General features: G+C 51.2%; 1 protein-coding gene and 1 long non-coding RNA gene across 2 annotated transcripts in view; both read right to left on the reverse strand.

Moving 5' to 3' along the window:
* LOC103172407 (1-phosphatidylinositol 4,5-bisphosphate phosphodiesterase gamma-1-like) overlaps positions 1–18,765 on the reverse strand; it is a 34,660-nt gene extending 15,895 nt beyond the window's left edge. The window contains exons 1-11 of the mRNA XM_042331724.1: positions 17,840–18,765; positions 10,759–10,908; positions 10,243–10,336; positions 9,521–9,568; positions 7,333–7,358; positions 5,488–5,637; positions 4,974–5,067; positions 4,252–4,299; positions 2,697–2,897; positions 1,611–1,730; positions 688–871 (exon numbers count right to left, since the gene is read on the reverse strand). Coding sequence (XP_042187658.1) covers positions 688–871; positions 1,611–1,730; positions 2,697–2,897; positions 4,252–4,299; positions 4,974–5,067; positions 5,488–5,637; positions 7,333–7,358; positions 9,521–9,568; positions 10,243–10,336; positions 10,759–10,908; positions 17,840–18,059 — 1,335 coding nt within the window. The 5' untranslated portion in view covers positions 18,060–18,765. The remainder of the gene's footprint in view (positions 1–687; positions 872–1,610; positions 1,731–2,696; positions 2,898–4,251; positions 4,300–4,973; positions 5,068–5,487; positions 5,638–7,332; positions 7,359–9,520; positions 9,569–10,242; positions 10,337–10,758; positions 10,909–17,839) is intronic.
* LOC121848141 lies at positions 4,246–5,637 on the reverse strand. Its single transcript, XR_006084870.1, has 3 exons — positions 5,488–5,637; positions 4,974–5,067; positions 4,246–4,299 (listed from the first exon to the last, which is right to left on the reverse strand). It is a non-coding gene; the product is annotated as an uncharacterized LOC121848141 (long non-coding RNA).
* Positions 18,766–18,977: the final 212 nt, after the last annotated feature.

The following is an 18,977-nucleotide window of genomic DNA, read 5'->3' on the forward strand; positions in this document are numbered from 1 at the left end:
TCCCACAGTCCCTCTGCCTCGCCCCCTCCCTCGTCCCCTCCCTCAAGACCCACCTCAAGATCCTTCTCTTCAACCGTACTTTCGATCGCCCTGATTCGCTCCCCGCCCTCCACGCTCCCCCACCCCAACCCCCAGCTCGGGTCTGTAACTTTGTCTGTCCAGCACCTTGGGATGTCCTCCTGACGTGAAAGGCACTTTACACATGGAATTTCGTTGTTGTTGATGTTGTAGTGCTGGTAAACAGTGGCATGTGTGTGGAGTAAGGAAACTTGCCTTAAAGACGGAGGAGGGGAGGAGGAGGAGGGAGGAGGAGGGGAGGAGGAGAAGGGAGGAGGATGGAGGAGGAGGAGGGGAGGAGGAGGATGAGGGAGGAGGATGGGGGAGGAGGAGGGAGGAGGGAGGAGGATGGGGGAGGAGGAGGATGGGGGAGGAGGAGGGAGGAGGATGGGGGAGGAGGAGGGAGGAGGATGGGGAGGAGGAGGGAGGAGGATGGGGGAGGAGGAGGGGAGGAGGAGGATGGGGGAGGAGGAGGGGAGGAGGAGGATGGGGGAGGAGGGAGGAGGAGGACGATGGGGGAGGAGGATGGGGGGAGGAGGAGGAGGAGGGGGGAGGAGGAGGGGAGGAGGAGGATGGGGGAGGAGGGAGGAGGAGGAGGATGGGGGAGGAGGGTAATAAGGAGCCACTCACGGTGGTGCCCATCTTGCTGAGGGTCTCCTGGTTGATGGGGTAGCGCAGCACCATCCTGCGGTACAGGGGGTGGGCACTGTGATAGGTCACCAGATCCTCCAGACTCTCAAACTCCGCTGAGCTGCCGAGTGTGAACAGCTGCCCGGCCTTCTGCACCCGACAGTGCTTAATCTTCCCCTCCGCCCTGGCCAGGACCACCAGCACCGTCACCACCACCATCACCACCACCGGCACCACCGGCACCACCACCGGCACCACCACCGTCACACCACCACCAGCACCACCACCATCATCACCACCATCACCATCACCACCATCACCACCACCACAGGCACCACCACCGGCACCACCACCATCATCATCATCACCACTACCATCATCATCACCACCACCACCACCGGCACCACCACCGGCACCACCACCGGCACCACCACCATCATTATCATCACCACCACCACCACCGTCACACCACCACCACCACCAGCACCAGCACCATCATCACCACCACCACCACCACCGTCATCACCATCACCACCATCACCATCACCACCACCACCAGCACCGTCACCACCACCACCACCATCACCACCACCATCACCATCACCACCATCACCACCATCACCACCAGCACCGTCACCACCACTGGCACCACCACCAGCACCACCACCACCATCATCATCACCACCACCAGCACCGTCACCACCACCATCACCATCACCACCATCACCATCACCACCATCACCACCATCACCATCACCACCAACACCGTCACCACCACCACCACCACCATCATCACTATCTTCATCATCATCACTCACTCCATCCATCAGACTCGGGGTTGATACACACACACACACATAGGTACCGCCAACACACATGGATCTCAACATACACACGCTAACACCCCCAGTGACTGTACTGACCGGAAGGAGATGGCGTAGGACCCGGGTTCACTGCGTTTACGCACAAGGAAGGCTCCATCCCGTGGAACCCTCATCAGCATGTGCTCGGCCTGTAGACGTGTCAGGCTGGCGTGGTACCATCTAGGGAGGCCCGGCAACCACAGGGTTAACAGCACTTAGTGCGTCCATACAGGTATACACACACAACATATAACAGGCACATGTAAACATCTATACACACACACACTTACACACAATCACACCCACACACACACACACATGCATGTCTACACACGTAAATGCATATGTACACATGCATGTATATCTAGACACATGTACAGAAACATACATATTCACATGCAAATACACACACAAACATCATCACGTATACAAACTAACATACGCGTGCACAAACAGGTTAACATGTGCTACATACATTTACACAACAAAAACACAACTACATTTCTATTGTCCCTTTCATGTTGGGAGTACATCACAAAGTGCTTAAAATATATGCAAAATATATGTACACATGGACATGTATACACACACACACAACATGCATATATAGCACCCTTCACGCCGGGTAGTGTCCCAAAGCACTTGGATACATACAGGGATACACACAGGTATCACGTGCACACACATGCATCAACACTTCCATGTATATCTTTGCAAATGCATGTATATACGTAAAAACAATGACACAAAGACATCCACATATACCCATGTACACGCACACGTATACACTATTTATATTTATTTACACAGCGTTTTTCACATTGAAAGGATGTCTCAAAGCACTTGACACAGCTGACTGGGAGGCCACATATGCACACTCTACACACGTGAACACATGTACACACATATACAAGTGTGCACATATGGATACACATGCATACACGCAGTTATAACACATACACAAGGATACACACGCACATATCTAAACACACATATCTTGTGCACACACATATATACACACAGGAACGCACACAAGTATGTACACACATATATCATGTATACCTACAGGGATACACACACATGTATCACGTGCACACACAGGTAGACACATGTACACGCCCGCACACACCTGCTGGTCACACTCACTCTTTGCTCTCGTGAGCGTTGGGCTGCGGCACAGGGTCCGTGAGTTTCATCTCAAACTGGTTCGAGCGGAGAGGAAGTTGCCGGTAATGGCTGACCAGGGAGAACAGGCTGTCAAACACCAGGTTGTCCGTCAGGTAGAACTTTGTGCTGCCGGCCTCCTGCCTCGAGTGCATCCGGCAATGCTGCACTTGACCTGACCGCCTGCCACACGCACACACGTGTGTGAGAAATGGAGACATAAACGAGGAACTGAGACATGCGAGACTCGTTTAGACACGCAGATACGCACACACATGGGTGAGACATTGAGACACATGCAAAATTCGTGAGGCAGAGACATGTGTGAGGTACAGAGACGTGTGTGAAACATGGAGACATGTCAGAAACAGAGATGTGTCTGACGTCAGGACCTCAGTTTAACATCTCCTCCCGAGGACGGCACCTCCCACAGTGCCCCCCCACCCCACCCCCAGCGCTGTATTGGAGCATCAGCTTAGACTGTGTGCGCGTACATTGGAAATGTACCCCATGTCTGCGGATGACATCCCCAAGAGGGAGCATGTAGATCAGAAAGAGGAGGGGCCAAGGATGGATCCTTGGGGTACCCACAGGTGACCGGGTGAGAGCGGGAGGAGAAGCCGTTTGTGCAGATGTACTGCTGGCGGTTTGTGAGGTAGGACTCGAACCAGGCGAGTGCGGTCCCACTGAGGTTGACTGACGGAGGAAGGCGGTGGAGGAGGATGGCGTGATCGACTGTGTCGAACGCGGTGGAGAGGTCCAGGAGGACAAGGAGGCAGAGGGAGCCCTGGTCACAGATAGAGAGGATGTCGTTTGTGACTTTCACAAGCGCAGTCTCTGTACTGTGGGCGGAAACCGGACTGGAGGGGTTCGAAGAGGGAGTGGGAGGAGAGGTGTGCGCGGAGTTGATTGGCAACAACGCGTTCTAGGACTTTTGCGAGGAAGGGCAGGTTAGAAATAGGGCGGTAATGGCTGGGGTTTGAGGGATCTAGGGAGGGTTTTTTCAGGAGGGGGGTGATGACAGCAGTTTTGAGGGGGCAGGGACTGATCCGGAGGAGAGGGACTGGTTGATGACGTCAGCCAGTAGTGGGCAGAGGAGGGGGAGCTGGGTGACCAGTAAGTTGGTGGGGAGGGGGTCGAGGCAGCAGGTGGTGGGTTTCATGGAGGTGATGGTGGGTGAGAGGGAGGAGGGAGAGATGGGGAGGAAGATGTAGAAAGGGGGTGGTGGTAGGAGCAGATGATGAGGAAGGTGAGGGGGACAGAGAGGGTGGTGGTGGATGACAAGGGGCAGGTGGATGAGGCGGCCTGGAGGATGTTCAGTATTTTAGTTGAAAAGAAGTCCATGAGCTCCTCGCACTTGGCATTTGATACGAAGATTGAGGAGGCCTGAGGGGGGTACGGAGGAAGTATTGGGTGGTGGAAAAAAGGATTTTGGGGTTGTGTTTAGCCTCCAAGATGATGTTGGAGTAGATGCTGTTTCTGCGCGTGTCAAGGAACGGCGGTAGCTGTGGAGGAGGTTAGAGGTACTGGAGCTCACCTGCCTTCTCTGTTTCTGTCCATCTGATCAAACTGTTTCCGGAGCCACCTGTAAACACACAGAGGCACATACACACAGAGTGACGGTCATCACTACAGCCTGCCAGCCCGGCCTCACAACACGTCCCCTTCACTGTGGCTCTAACCCTGACCTGGGAGTGTGGACACACAGTGTAGAGGGAGCGTTACTGTGTCTGTAACCCTGACCTGGGAGTGTGGACACACAGTGTAGAGGGAGCGTTACTGTGTCTCTAACCCTGACCTGGGAGTGTGGACACACAGTGTAGAGGAGCTTTACTGTGTCTCTAACCCTGACCTGGGAGTGTGGACACACAGTGTAGAGGGAGCGTTACTGTGTCTCTAACCCTGACCTGGGAGTGTAGTGACTGTGTGTTACTGTGTCTCTAACCCTGACCTGGGAGTGTGGACACACAGTGTAGAGGAGCTTTACTGTGTCTCTAACCCTGACCTGGGAGTGTGGACACACAGTGTAGAGGGAGCGTTACTGTGTCTGTAACCCTGACCGGGGAGTGTGGACGGACGCACAGCGTAGAGGGAAATTTACATTTTTCAGGGTTTTGAGAAGGACAACAATTAGATTCTGCCTTTCACATGGGATGGAGAGGTGGAGAGAATCAACCAAACTGTGGAATACCGGCCGCCCCCGCCTCGCACACAGAATGGACTGAACCATGGTGAGAATGAACTGAGGATCGGACATACCTCTCCACCTGAAGGGGGGTGGCGGAGCTTTGTGTGTCCTGCACGAGCCAATTCAGACCCGAAATCCAAAGGCTCACGTCATCTTCACAGGAAGCTGCAGAGAGATCCCATTACACTGTCACTGTCACAACAAGAATAGTCATAGCAATAATCAAAACAATAATAATCCGGGCATTTGATACAGATCCTCATCACGTCTTGAGACGTCTCAAAGCGCTTCACAGGATACACTAAAGTAATTGACTGTATATTTTGTGGGTGAAACGCGGCAGCCAATTGCGCACAGCAGTGTCCCACAAACAGTCGTGGATTGAGTGACCAAATTATCGTTTATTTTGAAGGGATTATTACCCCAGAAAGTCATCCAGCAATCGACTAACAACCGGGTTCCTACTGACTGCGGTAGGCAGGCGTGTGCAGGAAGGAGACTTGCCTAAGGTTCCTGCCCAGGAATCGAACCCAGGTCCCTCTCACTTAACTCCTCAGGGATTGGAGTCTGAATTGAATCACACACCTGAGAGGCTGAGGGATTTGAGTCGGAATTCCATCCCATATAAGATGACAAGACACAGGTCAGGGTCCAGCTTGCGAGCTTCGTCCGGATAACGTTCAAAATCTCTGGAATTTTTCCCAGGCCGGATCTCTTTAATCTCCCGGATATCAACTGTGGGGAATGAGGAGAGCTTCACGTCAGACTCACACAGACACAGACACTGCTCCGAGAAACAACAACAAAGTACATTTGATAGACGTCATCGAGACGTCTCAAAGCGCTTCACAGAATATACTGTACAGTGTAGTGACTGTATATTTTGTGGGCGAAACTCGGCAGCCAATTGCACACAGCAGTGCCCCCACAAACAGCCGTGGGGCGAGTGGGCAATATTATTTGGGGGATTGTTGTCCAGGACACCGGGAGAGAGAGAGAAACTCCCTTCTCTTTTCCGATAGCCCCGCGGGATCTTTACCATCCGCCTGAACAGGCAGACGAAACAACAACAACTTGCACTCATATAGCGCCCTCCACGCGGGGCAGTGTCTCAGAGCTTAACAGTGCTGGAGCCTGACTCCGAGCCGAGGTGAGGGGGAGGGGGAGGGGGCTGTAATCACGGCTGAAAAGGAAGGTTTTCAGGTGGGACTTGAAAAAGGGTAGAGAGGAGCACAGCAGAGAGACCGAGGGGGAGAGTTCCAGAGTTTCAGGCTGTAGCGGCTGAAAGCGCAACCTCTGATGGTGGGGCGGAGGGTGTGAGGGACGAGCAGGAGCTGGTGCCAGTCGAGCGGAGGCGTCTGGTGGTGGATTGGGAAGTGAGGGGGTCGGAGAGGTGGGGAGTGAGGGGTTCGGAGAGGTGAGGAGTGAGTGGGTCGGAGAGGTGGGGAGTGAGGAAGTCGGAGGGTGGGGAGTGAGGGGTCGGAGAGGTGGGGAGTGAGGGGGTCGGAGAGGTGGGGAGTGAGGGGTCGGAGAGGTGGGGAGTGCGGAGTCGGAGAGGTGGGGGGGGGGGTCGGAGAGGTGGGGAGTGAGGGGGTCGGAGAGGTGGGGAGTGAGGGGGTCGGAGAGGTGGGGAGTGAGGGGGTCGGAGAGGTGGGGAGTGAGGGGGTCGGAGAGGTGGGGAGTGAGGGGTGGAGAGGTGGGGAGTGAGGGGGTGGAGAGGTGGGGAGTGAGGGGGTCGGAGAGGTGGGGAGTGAGGGGTCGGAGAGGTGGGGAGTGAGGGGTCGGAGAGGTGGGGAGGTGCCAGGGAGTGAAGGGATTTGAACACGAGAGTGAGAGCATCTTGAAGTGGATGTGTTGGGTGATGGGGAGCCAGTGGAGCCTGGGCCAGAGCGGGTGAGATGTGGGGATGGAGTTTGGTTCAGGTCAGTGTGTGGGCGGCAGAGTCTGAATGAGATGATCTTGTGAATAGTGGAGCTGAGGAGACCGGCGAGGAGGGGGTTGCAGTAATCCAGGGGGAGGTGACAAACACATGCACAAGGGTTTCGGCTGCATATGGGGGTAAGGTACGGTCGGAGGTGGGCAATGTGGCGGAGGTGGAGGAAGGCCTCCTGGTCAGGGACCGGATGTGGAGGAGGAAGGACAGCTGGGGGTCGAACCGGATGCTTAGATTGCACACTGGTTTGGTGAGTGTGAGGGAGAACCCAGGGAGGTTGAGGAGTTCAGATCCACAGGAGTGAAGACATTGACGGGAGCCAAAGAGTATGGCTTCCGTCTTGTCCCCATTCAGCTGCAGGAAGTTTACACTCATCCAGGCCCTGATGTCTACCAGACAAACTGATAGAACATACACATTTACACAGACACACATACACATAGACACCTACAGACAGACACCTACACACATAGACACCTACACACATAGACACCTACACACATAGACATCTACACACAGACACCTACAGACAGACACCTACAGACACATACATTCACACACACAGTACACCAACAAACACACACAGATACACACGTTCACACACACACAGAAACACACTCACACATATACACACAGAGACACATATAGACACAAACATACACAGTCATACACACAGAAAGAGTGAGCAACGAGAGAAACAATACTGTACTGATCACACACACAGACATATCTCTGGGACAGGAGCCGGTGCAGTCTGGACAGGACTGGGGGGATCGGGGAGCGGGGTTTGGGGGGGGAAGGCCAGGACTGGGGGATCGGGGAGAGGGGTTTGGGGGTGGGGGAGAGGGCCAGGACTGGGGATCGGGGAGAGGGGTTTGGGGGGTGGGGGGGAGGGCCAGGACTGGGGGATCGGGGAGAGGGGTTTGGGGGTGGGGGGGAGGGCCAGGACTGGGGGGATCGGGGAGAGGGGTTTGGGGGTGGGGAGAGGGGCAGGGGCAGGACTGGGGGATCGGGGAGCGGAGTTTGGGGGTGGGGGGAGGGTCAGGAATGTGGGGATCGGGGAGAGGGGTTTGGGGGTGGGGGGGAGGGCCAGGACTGGGGGGATCGGGGAGAGGGGTTTGGGGGTGGGGGTGAGGGCCAGGACTGGGGGGATCGGGGAGAGGGGTTTGGTGCGTGTGAGAATGTGGGCGCAGAGTTCTGAATGATTTGGAGTGTATGGATGGTGGTGGAGGGGAGACCGGTGAGGAGGACGTTGGAATAGTTCAGCCAAGAGGTGACATGGACCAGGGTTTCAGCGGCTTTCAGACAGAGGTATTGACGGAGACGGGCGATGCGTCAGAGGCAGAAGAAGGCGGTGCTGGTGAGGGACCGGATGTGGGGGAAGAAGGATAATTGGGGGTCGAACCTGACGCCAGGGTTGCATACAGGTTCAGAGAGTTTAAGTGGGAGGTCGGGCAGGTGGAGGAGGTGAGAACCATGAGATTTTAGACGTTGACGAGAGCCGAAGAGTATGGCTTCCGTCTTGTCAACATTCAGCTGAAGGAAGTTTGCACTCATCCAGTCCCTGAGGTCTGACAGCAGAACATCAGGGGACTGGGGGCGCAAAGAGAGGTGGAAAAGTAGAGTTGGGTGTCGTCCGCGTACATGTGGAAATGTACCCCCTGTCGGCGGATGACATCCCCAAGAGGGAGCATATAGATCAGAAAGAGGAGGGGCCAAGGATGGATCCTTGGGGTACCCACAGGTGACCGGGTGAGAGGGGGAGGAGAAGCCGTTTGTGCAGATGTACTGCTGGCGGTTTGTGAGGTAGGACTCGAACCAGGCGAGTGCGGTCCCACTGAGGTGGATGACGGAGGAAAGGGGGTGGAGGAGGATGGTGTGATCGACTGTGTCGAACGTGGTGGAGAGGTCCAGGAGGACAAGGAGGCAGAGGGAGCCCTGGTCACAGATAGAGAGGATGTCGTTTGTGACTTTCACAATCACAGTCTCTGTACTGTGGGCGGAAACCGGACTGGAGGGGTTCGAAGAGGGAGTGGGGGGAGAGGTGTGCGCGGAATTAAATGGCAACAACGCGTTCTAGGACTTTTGCGAGGAAGGGCAGGTTAGAAATAGGGCGGTAATGGCTGGGGTTTGAGGGATCTAGGGAGGGTTTTTTTCAGGAGGGGGGTGATAGCAGCAGTTTTGAGGGACTGATCCGGAGGAGGGACTGGTTGATGGCGTCAGCCAGCAGTGGGCAGACGAGGGGGAGCTGGGTGACCAGTAAGTTGGTGGGGAGGGGGTCGAGGCAGCAGGTGGTGGGTTTCATGGAGGTGATGGTGGGTGAGAGGGAGGAGATAGAGATGGGGAGGAAAGAGTGTAGAATGGGGCGGTGGTAGGAGCAGATGATGAGGAAGGTGAGGGGGGCAGAGAGGGCCGGTGGTGGGTGACAAGGGGCAGGTGGATGAGGCTGCCTGGAGGATGTTAAGTATTTTAGATGAAAAGAAGTCCATGACCTCCTCGCACTTGGCATTTGATGTGAAGATTGAGGAGGCCTGAGGGGGAGCCACGGAGGAGGTAGTGGGTGGTGGAAAAAAGGATTTCAGGGTTGTGTTTAGCCTCCAGGATGATGTTGGAGTAGAATGCCGTTTTTGCGCGTGTCAAAGAACGACGGTAGCTGTGGAGGAGGTTAGAGGTACTGGAGCTCACCTGCCTTCTCTGTTTCTGTCCATCTGATCAAACTGTTTCCGGAGCCACCTGTAAACACACAGAGGCACATACACACAGAGTGACGGTCATCACTACAGCCTGCCAGCCCGGCCTCACAACACGTCCCCTTCACTGTGGCTCTAACCCTGACCTGGGAGTGTGGACACACAGTGTAGAGGGAGCGTTACTGTGTCTGTAACCCTGACCTGGGAGTGTGGACACACAGTGTAGAGGGAGCGTTACTGTGTCTCTAACCCTGACCTGGGAGTGTGGACACACAGTGTAGAGGAGCTTTACTGTGTCTCTAACCCTGACCTGGGAGTGTGGACACACAGTGTAGAGGGAGCGTTACTGTGTCTCTAACCCTGACCTGGGAGTGTAGTGACTGTGTGTTACTGTGTCTCTAACCCTGACCTGGGAGTGTGGACACACAGTGTAGAGGAGCTTTACTGTGTCTCTAACCCTGACCTGGGAGTGTGGACACACAGTGTAGAGGGAGCGTTACTGTGTCTGTAACCCTGACCGGGGAGTGTGGACGGACGCACAGCGTAGAGGGAAATTTACATTTTTCAGGGTTTTGAGAAGGACAACAATTAGATTCTGCCTTTCACATGGGATGGAGAGGTGGAGAGAATCAACCAAACTGTGGAATACCGGCCGCCCCCGCCTCGCACACAGAATGGACTGAACCATGGTGAGAATGAACTGAGGATCGGACATACCTCTCCACCTGAAGGGGGGTGGCGGAGCTTTGTGTGTCCTGCACGAGCCAATTCAGACCCGAAATCCAAAGGCTCACGTCATCTTCACAGGAAGCTGCAGAGAGATCCCATTACACTGTCACTGTCACAACAAGAATAGTCATAGCAATAATCAAAACAATAATAATCCGGGCATTTGATACAGATCCTCATCACGTCATTGAGACGTCTCAAAGCGCTTCACAGGATACACTAAAGTCAATTGACTGTATATTTTGTGGGTGAAACGCGGCAGCCAATTGCGCACAGCAGTGTCCCACAAACAGTCGTGGATTGAGTGACCAAATTATCGTTTATTTTGAAGGGATTATTACCCCAGAAAGTCATCCAGCAATCGACTAACAACCGGGTTCCTACTGACTGCGGTAGGCAGGCGTGTGCAGGAAGGAGACTTGCCTAAGGTTCCTGCCCAGGAATCGAACCCAGGTCCCTCTCACTTAACTCCTCAGGGATTGGAGTCTGAATTGAATCACACACCTGAGAGGCTGAGGGATTTGAGTCGGAATTCCATCCCATATAAGATGACAAGACACAGGTCAGGGTCCAGCTTGCGAGCTTCGTCCGGATAACGTTCAAAATCTCTGGAATTTTTCCCAGGCCGGATCTCTTTAATCTCCCGGATATCAACTGTGGGGAATGAGGAGAGCTTCACGTCAGACTCACACAGACACAGACACTGCTCCGAGAAACAACAACAAAGTACATTTGATAGACGTCATCGAGACGTCTCAAAGCGCTTCACAGAATATACTGTACAGTGTAGTGACTGTATATTTTGTGGGCGAAACTCGGCAGCCAATTGCACACAGCAGTGCCCCCACAAACAGCCGTGGGGCGAGTGGGCAATATTATTTGGGGGATTGTTGTCCAGGACACCGGGAGAGAGAGAGAAACTCCCTTCTCTTTTCCGATAGCCCCGCGGGATCTTTACCATCCGCCTGAACAGGCAGACGGGACCTCGGGTTAACGTCTCCCCCCGAGGACGGCACCTCCCAGTGTAACTCCCTCCCAGCACAGGACTTTAGTATCAGCTTAGACTGTGTGTTGAACCCAATGTTTTCTGATTCCGATGTGAAAGTGTTGCTGGAGTGGGGCGGGGGGTGGAGGGGGGTTAAATCCACAGGGATGAGAATGCGATCGCAGAGGAACTTGATTGGGATTTAAATATTGGGGAAAAAATATAGAAAAAGAGAAATATAAATATTTATCAAAACCAGTGGAGTTTTCCCCCCGACTTATTGTAATTCAGACTCATTGTACATTATATCACCCGCGGTAAGAAATAATTGTTAAATATTTCTATATACAGCTGTGTCCCACAAGTCGTGGATTGAGTGATGTAGGATTCTGTAATTAATGTGTTAAATAATATCTCAAATTATACTTGCGATGTTTATATATTGGAAACATATGATGAACCTGATATGAGGGGAGTTGGCTGTGATGAGCTTCGAAGAAGAACCTTTCTCAAGGAGGAAAAAACAAAAGATTGTTTACAAACAACAAACGGCTTTCATTCCTTATCAGTCATTTTTCAGGGAAAAATGGTCTGCAGTTGGAGAGAGAACTGTGTTGCATTTGTTTTTACAAAAGAACAATCTTGCAAAAGACTGTCGGTGAAGGTCACCGAATCAATGGTATAAACGGAGATCGATTCGAAAAGAGAAGGAAGAAATTGGAACTTGGAGTCGCGAACCATATTCCAGCTTGTCAAGAAAGAAGATCAAGAGTACGAGTTAAACAACATTAAACATACAATAGTACCTGGATACTTTTGGGTGATATCGAACCTTTTGATGGATATATATTTGGATTAAAATGGGACATATATTTGGACATTGCTCCGCTATCTCTCTCGCAGGATTTGGTTTGATCAACTGAAATCGTTGTGAACTACAGTAGACGTGGATACATAAATATAATTGGATTCTTTTAATTACTTATAGAAACATTATTGATCTGAATTAATAATTGATTAATTGTATAACATTTGTGTCAGTCCTTATCTCTCTGCACGGTCACCAAATTAAATTAACCCTTACAGTGGCCACATTATTGCTTTATAGGGATTATTACCCCTGGAAAGTGATCTGCCAATTGATTTACAACCAGTTATCTACTTATTGCTGAATATAACAGAGACGTGCGCTTGGAGTAAGGAAATTTGCCTAACGTTTTGCCCTGCCCGGGAATCAAACCCAAGTCTTCTTGCTTGTGAGGTGAGTGCGCTCTAACCTCTGTGTCTGAAATGTGTTTGTTTCGTTGGGGAAAAGGCGGTCGTTACAACTCACAAGAGTGTGTTTGGGCCGGTCATCATCAGAGCCCTTGGCAAAGGGAAGGAAATGTTATCAGGTTCCCTTCTCATCGGCTCATAGTCAGTGCAGTTTAATGATCTCAGCTCCACTGCAGGTGGATTTGTACTGGAGCAAGGAGCAAATCTCTGCTGAGAGAGAGAGAGACAGAGAGGGAGGGAGGGAGGGAGGGAGGGAAAAGGAAGATGGAGAGGGAGAGAGAAAGATAGTCAAAAAAGGTGTGAGCGAGAGAAGGGAAACGAGGGGGGAGAGAAAAAGAGAGGGAGAAAAAGGGGAAAGGAAGATAATAATAATAATAATCCTTGCATTTGATATAGCGCTTTTCACGTCGGGAGGACGTCCCAAAGCGTTTCGCAGAACACACTGTAAAGTGAATGGACTGTATATTTGTGGGCGAACGCGGCAGCCAATTGCGCACAGCAATGTCCCACAAACAGTCCTAGATTGAAAATGACCAATTTATTATTGTTTTTTGTTTTGGAGGATTATTATTAGGCTCTGTGTGGAGTAAGGAAACTTGCCCAAGGTTTCGCCCTCTGCCTGGAATTGAACTCGGGTCTCTCACTTGCAAAGCGAGTGCTCTAACCACTGAGCTACAGGACTTCATAAGATAGAGATGGAGAGAGAAAAATAGTCAAGAAAGGATAGAGAGAGAAAAGGGGGAATGAGAGAGAAAAGGGAGAGTGGAAGAAAGGGAAAAGGAAGATAGTGAAGTCAAGATAGCGCTTCCGGATGGTCAAGTCGCTGCCGACTTCACTTCCTGTGTCCGGTGGTCAATGGCAAAAATGAGATCCATTCAAATTTAGGATCCTGAGGTGGAGCTGTTGTGAGGTCAGCGTACCCAGGGATATGGGGCAAAGGCGGGTAAATGGAGTTGAGGTACAGATCTGCCATAACAGTAACAATAATCTTTGCATTTGATAAAGGGCATTATCCCATCGTTGAGATGTCTCAAAGCGCTTCACAGGATATATTTTAAAGTGGAGTTACTGTGTATTTGTGGGAAAAAAGGCAACATCTAATTGAATGGCGAAACAGGTTCAAGGGGCTGAATGGCCCACTCCTGTTCCTATAACTGGATTTTCGTGCTGTATTTTCGGTATTCCTGGGACACTTTACTGGGAACGTTACAACAACAATCTACCTCCGTACAGTGCCTTTCACATCTGGACATCCCAAGACACTGAACAGTCAAGGATTTAGACCCAAGCTGGGGGGTGGGATAAAGAGGGGTTAAGGGCGGGGGGAGTGGGGGGGGCGAAGGGTAGGAGGGTGAACGAAGGCGCGGTCAAAGAGGGAGGCCTTGTAGGAAGTAAGGGAGGGGGCAAGGCAAAGGGAATGTGGGATGGAGTTCTAAAGGGTGGGGGTAGAGAGGCTGAAGGCCCGACCACCAATGGTTACAATGGGAAGCAGCTTGTGACCACGTTGTATTCCCTTGAGTTTAGAAGGTTTGAGGCTGATCTGATTGAAGTTAATAATAAAATGATAAAGGGGTTTGATAGAGCAGCTACAGAGACACTATTTCCTCTGGTGGGGAATCCAGAACCAGAGGCATCATCTTAAGATTAGAGTCCGGCCATTTAGGAGTAGAATCAGGCAGCAGTTTTCACACAAAACATAGTGGGAATCTGGAACTCTCTTCCACAAAAGGCTGTGGATTATGGCTGTGGATCCATTCACATTTTCAGCACTGAGGTGGGAGATGTTTGTGAGGTCGGGATCAAGGGATACGGGGCAAAGGCGGGTAATTGGAGTTGAGGTACAGATCAGCCATGATCTTATAGAGAATGACCAAACAGGCTCGAGGGTGGGGTGGGGATGAGGGTTGTGTGCTGAATGGTTTACTCCTGTTCCTATGTATGGAGCTCCATCTTGGAATAACAGTGGGAATGAGTAAGCTGAGCACTGGTCACCACTGCAGTCCTCTTTCCAGGAAGCACAGAGCCTTATCTCCAGATCCATGAGTACAATGGGCTCGGTATTTCCACAGTCTGGGAGGCCAGAGGTGTGGCAAATTCTATTTTGAGAACTTCTCAGGAAATAACAGCAAAGAGTGATGAAAAAAAAAGCCGGAAAAGTCAGCTGATCAGGAACCCTGACGGGCAGGCGGGGTAGAGGAAACCGGTCTCGCTCCCAATCAGCACATCCTGTCTCTTGCTTCTGATCCGAGCAGGAAGCCTGGCTGAGTCACCAGATTCAGAAGGTTTGGGGTTTAAGCCCCCATGTCAGGTACGTTGAGCTCATAGTCTGAGCTGATGTTCCAGAGCAGCGCTGGGCGAGCTGCGCATGGTCAGAGCTGCCATCCTTCGGATGAGATGTTAAATTCTTGTCTGTTCAGGTGGAGGTTAAAGATCCAGCAGCGCATTTGATATAGCACTTTGTCATGTTGTTGTGGCGTCTCAAAGTGCTTCGCAGACTATACTGCAAAGTGGAGTGACTGTGTATTTTTTGGTCAAAACTTGGCAGTCAATTGTGTACAGCAGCGTCCCACAAACAGTCAAGGATTGAGTGACCCAATTTTTTTTGGGGTGGGGGGGGGTGCAGAGGGATTATTATTAACAACCGGGTGCCTACTTAACTGCTAGGTAAACAGAGGTGTGTGGAGTAAGGAAACTTGCCTAAAATTTTGCCCCACCTGGGAATTGAACCCGGGTCCTCTCGCTCGTGCGCTAACCACTGCAGGTGTCCACGTGCTCCACAAATGCAAAAGAGAAGGGAGTTTCTCTCTTCTGGTGTCCTGGTCAACAATCCCCCAGATAAAAATAGTCATTCACTTCATGGCTGCTTGTGAGACATTGCTCTGTGTCAACCAAACTAAGCCCTCGGTTTAGCATCTCATTTGAAGGATGTCACCCGACAATGCAGCACTCCCCCAGCACTGCACTAGGACACCAGCTTAGACTGGGAGCTCAAAGTCCCTGATGTGGGGCTTGAACCCACATGTAGTTGTGGACAGATTTGTTACAGAAAATACATCAGACTGTGGAGAGGATGCAACGTTGAGTTTAAGATCCTCGTCCTCATTTTTAAAGCTCTCCATGGTCTTGCTACTCCCTACCTCTACCACCTATTAAAACCTTCACCAACCCGTCTGCTCCCTCTGCTCAGCAAGCTCTGGCCTGCTCCACATCCCCTACCTGGCCCACCCAAACATCGGCGGTCGGGCCTTCAGCCTCTCTGCCCTCACCCTCTGGAACTCCATCCCAGTGCCTCGCTCCCTCTCTCGTCTCCTTCAAGACCTGTCTCAAGATACTCCTCTTTGACCGCACCATCGGTCACCCTCCTACCCCCACCCTCCCTGCCCTCCACCCCTCCCGATCCCAACCCTAGGCTCAAGTGCAAACTCCTCGTTGTCCAGCACCTTGGGACGTCCTCCCAACATGACAAACACTGTGTAAATGTCATTTGTAAGTCCAAACGAGGGCTTCAAAATTTTGAAAGGTTATGATAATAATCCTTGCGTTTGATATTGCGCCTTATCACGTCATTGAGACATTTCGCTAACTCACACCGCAGCCCCCGAGACCCTCACACACGGCTTCATTACATCGAGGTTTGACTATGCAAACTCCCTGCTTGTCGGCCCCCAACTCCTCCCTCCACAAACTGCAGATAATCCAGAACTCTGCAGCCCGTGTGCTCTCCCGCACCGGCTCCGTGACCCTATCACCCCCATCCTCACCCGACTCCACTGGCTTCCCATCACACAGCGGATACAGTTCAAGATCCTGGTCCTCACCTTCAAACCCCTCCATGGTCTTGCTCCCCACTACCTCTGCGACCTCCTAACCCCCTCCCATCCTGCCCGCTCCCCCCGCTCAGTAGGCTCTGGCCTGCTTCACGTCCCCCACCATTGGTGGGTGGGCCTTCAGCTACTCTGCCCCCACCCACTGGAACTCCATCCCGCAGTCCCTCCGCCTCGCTCTTTCAAGACCTATCTCAAGACAACAACAACAAGATTACATTTGTAAAGCATCTTTCACATCGGGAGGATGTCCCAAGGCGCTGGCCCTCCTCTTTGACCGTGCTTTCGATCACCCTCCTTCCCCCAACTGCCCCTCCACCCTCCCCGATCCTGATCCACAGCTCGGGTCCAAAACACTGACTGTCCAGTGCCTTGGGACGTCTTCCCGACGTGAAAGGTGCTTTACAAATGTAATTTTGTTGTTGTTGTCTCCTAAACAGTCCTGGGTTGAGTGGCCAAATTTTATTTGGAGTCTGGTGTGGGAGAGGACACAGGTTGCAGAGTTCTGGATGATCTGCAGCTGTGGAGGGAGGAGTTCGGGAGGCCGGCAAGCAGGGAGTTTACCATCCACCTGATCTCACCTCCTCGATTACACTGCCCCCACCTTCCCTGCATCTCATGAACAACAGGGTCACACTTGGTCAATGAAAGGCATCATCTCCTCCCTGGAGATTGACTATATCCCAAAGTCTCTGATTTCAGCACTCAGCTGCCTCTCATTACATTGCGCTGTGGTGGAACATGGGTTAGAGGAGATAATGATAATCCTTGCATTTGATATAGCACCTTATTATGTCCTTGAGACGTCTCAAACCATTTCATAGACTATAAGGTAAAGTGAATTGACTGTATTTTGTGGATGAAATGCGGCAGCCAATTGCGCACAGCAGGTCCCACAAACAGTCGTGGATTGAGTGACCAAATTATTATTATTGATTTTTGAAGAATTATTACCTCTGAAAAAGTGATCTGCCAATTGACTAACAACCAAATTGCTACTTACTAGTGTAAACAGAGGTGTGCGGGTAAGGAAACTTGCCCAATGTTTCGCCCGGCCTGGAATCCAACCCGGGTCCTCTCGCTTGCGAGGCGAGTGCTCTAACCACTAGGCTACACGACTCTATATTTTGCAGGTAAAACACAGCAGCCAATTGCGCACAGCAGTGTCCCACAAACAGTCGTGGATTGACTGAACAAATTATTATTAACTATTATAATTGTAATAATAATCCATGCATTTGATATAGCGCCTTATCACGTCGAGACGTCTCAAAGCGCTTCATAGAATATAGTATAAAGTGAATTGACTGTATTTTGTGGGTGAAACGCAGCAGCCGATTGCGCACAGCAGCGACCCCACAAACAAAAAAATCTGTCCTGATGTTTTTGTACCTCAACAATGTGATAAGGCGCAATATCAAAATGCAAGGATTACTATGAATTATTATATAATTATTAGGTAACAACATATGTGCTAAAGTCTCCTCGCATTATTACTTACTCTCTCCTTCGATCTTGTCGCTGGTCTTAAACCAGATCACTTGGCGAGTCTGCAGTTTCACCTGAATGGTCTTTCTGTCTGGTCGCTGGGACTTTTTCTGGTAATAAACAGCCATCAGAGTGCCCAGCTCCATGTGTCTGAGAGTCCGACTTAATTCACTCTCCATCCTGCTGTCCTCCAGAGGCAATCCATTCGACAGATTGAGTTTAGACACCGACATCCTCACAGCATGATCAAGAGGGCAAAAGAATCAATTTGAATCTTTTTCTGTTGATTTTGTTTCTCTCACTTCTTTTTTCCTTTCTCACTCGGAATTCAATAGATACTTAAAGAGGAAGAATTTTCAGGGCTATCGCAGGGTAAGAGCGGGCGGAGCGGGACTAGTTGTAGCTCTTTCAAAGAGCCGGCATAGGCACGATGGGCCAAATGCCCCCCTTTTGAGCTGTAGGATTCTATGACTCCATGAGTATTCGGGAGGGAACAAAACAAAAGCAACCAAAGAAACAGAATTCAATTAAAATAAGAGATTAATAAGTAATGTTCACTTACATAGATCTCTCTCTATATATGTATATACTGTATATAAATATTAAGACAACCCCAAGTTTTTCTCAGTTTCCTGCAAGCTTCTTGTTTAACTGCTTCTGGCTCCAGAGGAAATCTGTCACTTGATGGCTTGCAGGAAACGAGCGGATATTGTTTTTTTTCTTGTTGCATTTTTCAACACACAAAACATAGTTGGGAAAAGTCAGTGTGCCCAGCACTGTAACATTGGATCTGTGCCTGGCTCTCAGCCTCTTTCTCTCCTGACTTTTCCTTCACAGCACGCACAATGTTATGTCACTGGATATTTTCTATGTGTACGTGTGTCTCTTTCTGTCTTCCTTACGTTTTCTCTCCCTCTCCTTCTGTCTCTGAGCCAGGAAAGAGGCAAAGGAAGGGAGTAGAGGGGAAGTCACTTTGAATGCCAGGGAAATACGAAGGCAAAAGCCAAGAGGGAGAGGAAGCATTGCACCACTAAACACATCGTCAGACAGGAATCAATGTTGGAATGCAAAACATTATTGAAAGGGAGAGAGGGATGGGGGCAGGTGGGGATAGAGAAAAAAAGGGCAAATGGGAATGAATGGAACACAGC

The sequence above is a fragment of the Callorhinchus milii genome, unplaced genomic scaffold (assembly GCF_018977255.1).
Source record: "Callorhinchus milii isolate IMCB2004 unplaced genomic scaffold, IMCB_Cmil_1.0 Scaffold2, whole genome shotgun sequence".
Lineage (NCBI taxonomy): Eukaryota > Metazoa > Chordata > Chondrichthyes > Chimaeriformes > Callorhinchidae > Callorhinchus > Callorhinchus milii.